The following is a 9,137-nucleotide window of genomic DNA, read 5'->3' on the forward strand; positions in this document are numbered from 1 at the left end:
CAAGTGAGAATGAATTGTAGCGTCATTTGTATTTATACATGAGCTATTTGCTAAAAGCTAGACCATTGAAGTTGTCTTTTAAAATGCTTAGAGATATTATATTATCTCTATTGCTGGAGGTGGCCAAATGGTAGGCATTTGTTTTGATTTGATTTGTTTGTTGCAGCAACAGCGTGTGCTGGAGTTATGTGTGATGATTAGTCGTGGTGCAGAACGCTGGTCAAAGAACTGGAGGTAAAAATTTTATGGTGTTTGCGTTGTTGATGTTTGGCTTTCAACAAACCGGTGTTGAAAATGGGAGTTTGTGGCAAGGTTGAATACAACGAACAGTATTATATACGTGCTGGAAGAAAACAGCTGTCGACTTGTGACGGGGACGGATGATACTTACTTAATTTTAAAATATAAGTATTTGTGCGATTTAAATTTTATACCATACAATAGCACTTATGTACAAATTTTTATAATTTCAATCGTTTCAATGATTTCAAAGCCAATCAGATGCTTAGAAAGAAGTTTTAATTAATTTAGAATTTAAAAATTGATCATTAAAATAACTAAAAAAGAATCTTTCAATATCTTTTTAGTCTATGCTAAGCAACCTACAAATATTTATTTTTAGGCGAATATAGAACATTTCCAACGTGCTCACGCAGACAGCAGGCCAATCAGTTGTCTGTACAACAGGATTACAGGACAAACCAGCATTATGAATCTCGTGCAAAAATATAAGAACACCTCTATATTACACAAAAGTTCACACAATGAATTCCATTGATACAGGTAGAGAAAATAGAACAAACTGATAATACAGGGAGGGATACTCATACACAGTGCATGCCGAGTGTTGAACAAAAGATAAATTGCCATGTAGATATGGAAACAAAAAAAAAACAGCCCCTCCTGATAAATAACCTCAGATTATCAGTTTTGTTACATGACTCAACATTACAGGGTTACATGGATTAGGGATGGGCCGACACTTGTACATACAGATGCAGATACAGATACAAGTACAGAATGGGCATATGCATCAGGACGCAACGGGGTTCTGGATGGCCTAAATTAATAACTTAACGCCATGACGCAGTAATGGCAACAATGAAAATAAAAAATAAAATGACACAACAATCAACACATGGTCAGGTTAACACTGCTGTAACAGGAGGCGGGTAACGGGGTTGGCTGCTACAAAATTGACACGGGATGAACTCCAGAGAACAATGCTGCCACTGGCTTTGGTTCGATTTCTTGTGTTCTGCGTTGCCAGCGCTCGAAGAAGAAGAGGTGTCATGCTGGTCAGAACTTCATACCAAGCAAAGGTTGGCCAGATCTGTTGACCTGCTAAAACCGCCCAGCATAATAACTTGACCTGTCCCAGGCCGATCCGGCTGACTCTCTCATCAACAGGTTCCTGATTTCAAGCACGCTTTCACCTTATGTCATAGCATGTTGGTAGAGAGCACAGCAATTTGCAAATCGCCTCAGCTTTCGGGCGCTCAGATGCAATTCCTTTAGTGCACCGGTAGAAGAGATCTATCAGCAGTCTTAGTTTTTCTGCATGAGCATCAGATGTGATACCCAACTCCAGCCTTGTAATTGGCTTGTCTAATGTCATGAACGCTTCTAGTTCTTGAGTTAGTCTTGGTCTTTGCTTCTTCCGCTGATGATAGAAAATTCAGATCAGTGGTAATCCTTATTGTAATCCATAGAACCTATTGATGCAATGAACCTACCATTATGAGATCATATATTTCTGAATCAGGTAGACCCTGGTAGGGTATCCGAAGTGTAAGCATCTCCAATATAAAACAACCAAATGACCAGATATCAACTTCCTGCATAAAATATATGTTTATAACATCAAGCAGTTATGTTGGAGTTTTAATTGGGGGTAAGGTAGATGCTTGACTACATGTGCCTAGGAGCCTATTTGTTAATATTCACATAAAAATTTAAAGAAGTGGATTTACACTGGGAATCAACACGAACGTTTACACAAATGATAGCTCTAATGGCCTAGTATAAAAAGAGGTTTGCTACCCAAAAAATCACTCCCTCCATCTTAAAATATAGGACGTGTTTTGTTTCGTTAGGACAAGAATTTGACCAAAGATTACTATATTAATATAACATTTATGTGACAAGGAAGTATAATCAAAAGAAAGTACTTTCAAATACAGATCTAATAATATCAATTTTGTGTCATAAAAATTATGTCCTAACAGAGTCATTTTTTGTCAACTCTCATCCAAACGAAATAAAATACACCCTATATTTTGAAATGGACGGACTATGCTTTAAGAATTTAATACCATTTTTCTTAAATAACCAAACAGGTTTAAATTTGGCTAACATGTGCTAATTAAAATGTTTTGCTCAAAAGTCAGGACACAAAATGACCAATTGATTAGCTACAGAACATAACAAGACCGATTCATTCTGCAGCATATGATTTCCTCAGCCAGCATGCAGAACAATTAAGCTAGTATTGGTAGCAACAAGGAAGCCAAACTTTGAAATAGAAGCATACCAGTCCATACTGGTTTTTGTCTCTCATGGCGCGAAGAACCTCTGGAGCCATCCAGCATGGTGTACCAACACAAACATTGGGAGGATATGTCCCAAGGTGAGCTATACAGCATGTATGGGAGAGAGAATGCAAAGGAATTGCCCTGTCAAAATCAGAGAGTTTGACTACAGGTGTGTCATCACTTCTCTCTGAATCCAGATCAACCAAAACATTTTCGCTTTTTATGTCCCGGTGAATAACTAGTTTTTTGTGCAGTTCCAATAATGCAGAAGCAACTTCTCGTGCAATGTAAAATGCCAGGTCAATAGGTACATGCTTCTTGCCCTCTTTCAGCAATTTTGCCAAATAACCCTAACAAGAGAAAAAAATATTTAAGTTAACTAACCCTAAACCCTAAAATATCTGAACACTGAAGGTGTAGATTACATAAGGAATCATATGTATACCTTCAGAGACCCTCCTTTCACGTACTCCATCATGATTATGGACTGCAATATCTTGTATTCCTTATCATCATCGGCTTGAACCCATTTAGAAGAAAGCTGATGACCATATATTTCAACAATGGATTGGTGCTTCCTTAGGGCGCCCAGCATTCTTACTTCTGCAAGAAGCTTATATTCGAAATTTTTAACTTCATCACTCGAAGCACAACGAGTGTCCAGATATCGTACCTGCATTTAATAGCAACATGAACCAACTCCAAACAAAGACACAAAGGTGACAGAAATGAAAGAAGAACAAGTAATAACCTTTGCTGCTGCATCTACAGAACCAATTTTGCAGTAGTAGACAGAACTAGAAGCTGTAGCTTCTATTTCTTTGCACAGTGAAACAGAAGGGAAGGGAGACCGTGGAGTGTAACCCTGATCATCAATTACGATCTGAAACCGACTGAGTGGAACATACCTGAAACAACATGCAAAAAAAATGACAGGTTCAAGTCAAATAGTAATGTCTGGAATCACATTCTTTTCTATTACTATTTCACAAACCTAGACTATAAGTCAGTCAGAATGTTTGGATTCAGAAAGAATATCAATGTAAAATAACATGGGTAAAATGCATGTGACTCGATCAGCAGATTAGGCTCCCTATCATCAGGTGAACAGAATAACAGTATACCAAATGGATATATACTAGCAAGCCAAAAAAGGAAGACCGGCAAATAGGTTCTCTTTGATAAAGTTGAATATAGCTTCTGGAATTGGCAACTAACTAAAAAAGGACAATAGCATGGCACATGGACAGGCAAAAATTTAGCAAAGAGCTGAAGATAAGATTACACAAGGAAAAACACTTAGTACAGACAGAAATTTTATGATCACAGCATATTTACCTGCAAAAGTATTCTGGGTCTATCTCTTCCTTTATGTTGGTTGGGTAGCATGCATCGACGATCATCCTTACCCAAGCATTCCCTTTTCTTACAGGAACAACATTCCAAGCATGAGGTGTGTAGTCAAGATGCCCCCTCACAAGTTCACAAGGAATTGGAGGGTCTGCCCGATCGCACAAGTACTGCAGTGCACATGATTACAATGTTAAAGAACAAATACAGAATATGAGTTCAGGCCAAGGAAACAAGGGAGTTACCTTCATTAGGACAGCTCGGTGCCTACAAACACCGAATTGCAGAGCTCCTATTGGTACAATTCCTGAATTTCTCCTTTCTTTAATGACATGTATTGATTTATCACACAGGCCAGTAAAATCAAAGTGGCCATAAAGACTATTGATCTGCTTAGATGCTTCAGTGCTGTCGCATATGCTTCCAGCAGAACAAGTGCAAACAAAAGGTTGCTCCTTTCTCAAGCTAACAATAGCTCTCCGTGTTCTACTGAGAGAAGCACTTCTATCACAACCTCCAAAGCAGTCAGAAACAAACAAAGCAAGCACAGATGCCCTTAGTAAGTCCTGGCCTGCATCTTCATCAGTAATGAAGCAGCTTGGCATTTTCAAATTAGACAATAACATCTGTGCTGACGACGCAATTGCATCTAACTCTTCATCTTGTTCCCTAAACAAAAAAAGGAAGTTAGACCATGTACAGTATGCAAACTATAGAGAACCTAAGTATGAATGTGCACTAACCTGTCCAAGAGAATAACTTCGCGTGCATATAGTCCAATACTCCGTTCATACTCCTCTAATGGCATGAAGGGCATATCTCTTCCTGCATCATAGAAGCCATCTGGTAGATGGTCATCAATGCTGCAAAATGATTCCACACTGTACTTATAGGATACTTTTGCGCATTCATCGAATGGTCTAGGGCATTTGCTAGGTTTAGGATTGCAGTCCATATCAGGGTGCCTTTTAGATTTCCATGTATGCTTAGATGTTTCTGAAGGGTTCTCTTCAACAACCTCCACAACACCATGGATGGATGATGCAGTATCCTCTAATTCATTTTCAACACTGCAAATTTTGCTCCTGATCAAACTATCAGTATTAGTGCTGATACAAGAACAGTTACCATGATTTGTTTTACTTAATACAGTTTTTTCTTCTTCATTATGGTCCTGTAACATCATGCCACTATCTTTAATGTGCCCATAGGAGTCATCATCAACTACACAAGACAAGTCTTCAGATATAGAACTTGCTTGTTTTGACAAATCCTGTAATAAAGCTTCTCGGTCAATTCTTTTGATCTCTGACTTGTTTTCCATGTCATGTAAAGGGCTCTCATCTTCTGTCATGTTCACAGCCATCTCATCGACATAATCTTCATTGAGCTTGCTCCTGCTTGATTCCAAACGCTCTTGGCGAGCTTGCTGTTGCAGGCAATCCCGCCGTTTCCAACCCTTCTTTATTTTCTGTGTGGGAGGAACTTTTAAATTTGAGGAAGCTTCTGGATGTGAGCACAAGCGTGGACCATTGCAAGTGTGCTTTGTACTTCTAGATTCTGTTGAAGTGTTGTTTGCAACAGCTATAGCTTTTAGTTTTGCAGGCTTCACATTGTTTTCACCATTTCCCCGCATGTCACAACATACCCATGCTGGAATAACACATGAATTGGAGATCCTATTGAACTTGAGAGAAAAAGGGAAAAAAATGTCATCATCCGGTATAGAAAATCTAAATGCCAGAACACAATGCAAAAGTTCCACAGCAGAATACTACAAACAGAAAAGATCAAAAAACTTGTAACAAAAAAAGAGAGAGAAGGCACACTAATTATCTTAATTATAAAAATCCACTAGCTTCAGAAAAATATTTTTTGGCTAGACACAAGAACTCTTATCCTTGCACTTGCATTGAATTTCAATGGAAACAAAAAAAAACTTGGGAAAAAAGGATAAGTGACAAATAACTCTCCTCAAATACAATGGTTAATGATGCTAAAGTGTTGAGGTTTTGATCCATAAAAGTGAATCAGAAAATAGATATCAATTGAGATCTGAAAAATCAGGAGAAAAAAATGGGAAAAACTATGAATGGTATCAAATAAATTGAGGCAGTATCATGTTTAATCAATTCAAAATAAAACATGAATCAAAACAGTTTGGTAGAAGATATCATTTATTCAATATAATTAGGTAGGTAAAAATAATTCTGTTAATAAGATATACCTGAAGATTTAAATACTGTAGCGTAAGCATAGAAACAAGTTTAATAGATCCAAGGGAAGTCAATCTGTTGTTTGATAAATCAAGGCTTTCAAGACATCTCAAAGAAGAGATTGCTGAGGGTAGATCCACCAATTTATTATTAGTCACTTTGAGGAACTTTAGGGCACCCAACTCAGTTATACAGTTAGGCAAGTTCTTCAGCTTGTTGAATGAAAGATCAAGTTCTTGCAGTTTCCTTAGGGAGCCAATTTCAGGAGGGAGGTACCTATAGATTGTAAAAGAAGGGTTTGTGAAATCATCATTTCTTCTATTTGGAGTATGAGAAAATGATTAACTCAGCATAGCCTAAATAGAAATACTATCAGAAACAAGGTACAATTTCCAACGGTTGGTCTAACTAGCACTCTAGGCAACCAGATGCTATAAAGCAAGCATGATACCAAGTACTCCCTCCATCAAGCTATGAAGGGTGCTTTTATTTTTTTTTCAGCGCTTGACCACAATTGAAGGGTGCACACTACACCTGAAGAATCTCTTCTTGGTTTTTGGTTAGGCGTGCCCTTCACTACTCCATATATACATGGTACTGAACATGCATTCATGCGTTGGCCATTCAGTTAGTGCAAGTGTGAATGGATGAAGTAATAAGGCATTGAGCAGCCACGCCGACCATTAGACCAGCAAAGGAGCATTCAGTTAGTGGAAGCGCGGAACTGTCTGGTCATTTTAGGTGAACTCTTTGTCTCTAAGTTAAGCAACAAAAGATGCAGGGAATATATTCCAGAATGTGTATTTTCCAACAGGGGAATCAATTAATGTTGTAACAGACTATTAGAGGTAACTGTACTTCTGTTTCGATTTAGATTTGGTAAAGTCAATCATGAACAGCAGACGATAGTGAGCATGGAAAAATTTTCAATAAAATAAAAGGTAGTCCACTGTATCACTACAATTCCTATACATTTCATGAATGTGTGTTCGTTACTGACGACAACAAAATGTTATTATTAAATATAGAGGAAAGGAAACACATTTACACTAAGTAGCAGTTGCGAAGTTGCTAAGTTTCATTGCAAGGACAGACTGTTACGAACAAAATGAAAAACTTTGCTTGAACGGACACACCGCGCAGACAGAAGCAATCAAGCCAGTTTTCTGTACATACCTAATGGAGAAATGGCAGATTGTTAACTTGGTGAGGCACTTGAGAGCAGCGACCTCGACTAGTATGGAGCACGCCGACGGCCTGGGCGGCACCATAGAGAGTTCGAGCTCCTTGAGAGCCTGCATCCGGCGGAGCGGCGCCCCGGAGACCCTAGGCGCGGAGACCTTCACCTGCAGGCTCTCGAGCTGGTCCAGCTCCCCGGCCTCCGGCGGGAGCACCTCCACGACGTTGCCGAAGAACTTGAGCGACCTGAGCCTCCCGCGGAACCCGCCGATGGAGCGCGGCACGAGGCTGTACGTGTTCCGGTAGATGTAGACCTCGCCGCCGCCCCGCGCCGCGGCGGCGGCGGGCGCGGAGAGCGCCGCGAGGTCCCACGAGTTGCCGGCGACGTCGGTGGCGTCGGATCTGCGCGCGGGGAGGTCCTCGGCGTCGGGGTCCGCCGCGGCGGGGGCCATTCGGGCGCCGCCGTGGGCGGACGCGGCGGGGTTTTGGGCGGCGTGTCGCCTCCTAGGGTTTCGTACACGGGAAGGCGGAGAGAGAGAGAGATTGGAGGGGGGGAGGGGGAAATAGTAAAGTTTTAGCTGAAACTTCAATTTTTTTTCGTTTGTGGAAGGAAAACGGAAGGAAGAAGTGAAGAACGGCGCGTGGCCGGGTGGGGGTGGGGACGCGGACTCCGACAGACAGATCAACAGAAGACGTGGTTGGTGGGCCGTAGCCCAAGTTTGGGCCCATCTAGAGTAGTATCTAGTCCTTGCTCTTTTAGGTCTCGCTTAAATTGTCTCATGGTCTATGGGTTGTTTACATGGGGCTAAAATTTTAGTATTTAGACATTAATTTAAAGTATTAACTATAGATTAATAAAAACGAATTTCATAAATGAGAGATAATCCACGAGACAAATTTTTTGAGCCTAATTAATCCATAATTAGCAAATGTTTACTGTAGCATCATATAGGCTAATCATGGATTAATTAGGCTCGAATTAGTCCAAGATTATGGATTTGTTTTATTAATAATCTATGTTTATTATTTATAATAAGTGTCCAAACATCCGAGATGAGTTTAGCCTCTAGAAACAAACACCCCTAAAAATCATATCAAACTATTTTTAAGTGTTGTATAGCTAATAATTAATTAATTAAATGTTAATCTGTTGTTACATTTTTCTCACACTAAGGGGAACGCGTATTACAAATGGAAAATAAATTATAAATAAAATGATTATTAGTGATCTAAAAGCCGGAAAATAAACTTCAGTAAAAAAAACCTCAAAACAAATTTAAATTTAAGATTGAAAGGTAAAATTTTGGCTTATAGACCTGTGCTGAACGGGGGCCGACCTCGGGTTCTTACCCCGTCTTCCACGGCTCCGGCAGCTGCAAGCCTCAGTCGCTTTGCCGTGAAGATCAAAAGGGCAAGGAAATCGTTGTTTTGTGCTGATTATTTTCTTATACGCTCAGCCTCCCGTGAACCTGCTCGTGCTGTGGTGAAGGCAGCTGAATGGCTACACAATCGTGCTTTTCATTACAAAAATACATTAAAATGGAAAAGAACTGCGTCGGAAACACTTCATAAAATGCTTCCAGGATATCAACACCACATCCCAATACACCACATAGAGCGGTTACAATAGCAGGCTATAAGCCAACTATAAGCATATTTTAAAGAGATAACAGAGATGAGCTACTAATTTATAGCCAGCTGTACACGGGCTCCAAAAATATATATATATATGGCACGTGGGATTATATATTGATGCTTTGTAAATAACTATTGTATGAATTGGCTATTAGATTGACTATAGATGAATTAGAGCTAGTAGTGGCTATACTATTGAACAGAACAGAATTACAGTAGCGTG

At 39.7% G+C, this 9,137-nt stretch overlaps 1 protein-coding gene across 1 annotated transcript; it reads right to left on the bottom strand.

Annotated features, from left to right (window-relative positions):
- Positions 1-724: 724 nt before the first annotated feature.
- LOC102710863 lies at positions 725-7,851 on the bottom strand. The gene is made up of 10 exons (XM_006651743.3): positions 7,277-7,851; positions 6,112-6,376; positions 4,628-5,571; positions 4,130-4,553; positions 3,873-4,054; positions 3,286-3,442; positions 2,980-3,207; positions 2,534-2,884; positions 1,737-1,838; positions 725-1,663 (listed from the first exon to the last, which is right to left on the bottom strand). The coding sequence occupies exons 1-10, from the start codon at positions 7,729-7,731 to the stop codon at positions 1,433-1,435; spliced, it is 3,339 nt and encodes a 1,112-aa protein (XP_006651806.3). The 5' UTR covers positions 7,732-7,851; the 3' UTR covers positions 725-1,432.
- Between the last annotated feature and the right edge of the window lie 1,286 nt (positions 7,852-9,137).

This window comes from Oryza brachyantha, chromosome 3 (assembly GCF_000231095.2).
Source record: "Oryza brachyantha chromosome 3, ObraRS2, whole genome shotgun sequence".
NCBI lineage: Eukaryota > Viridiplantae > Streptophyta > Magnoliopsida > Poales > Poaceae > Oryza > Oryza brachyantha.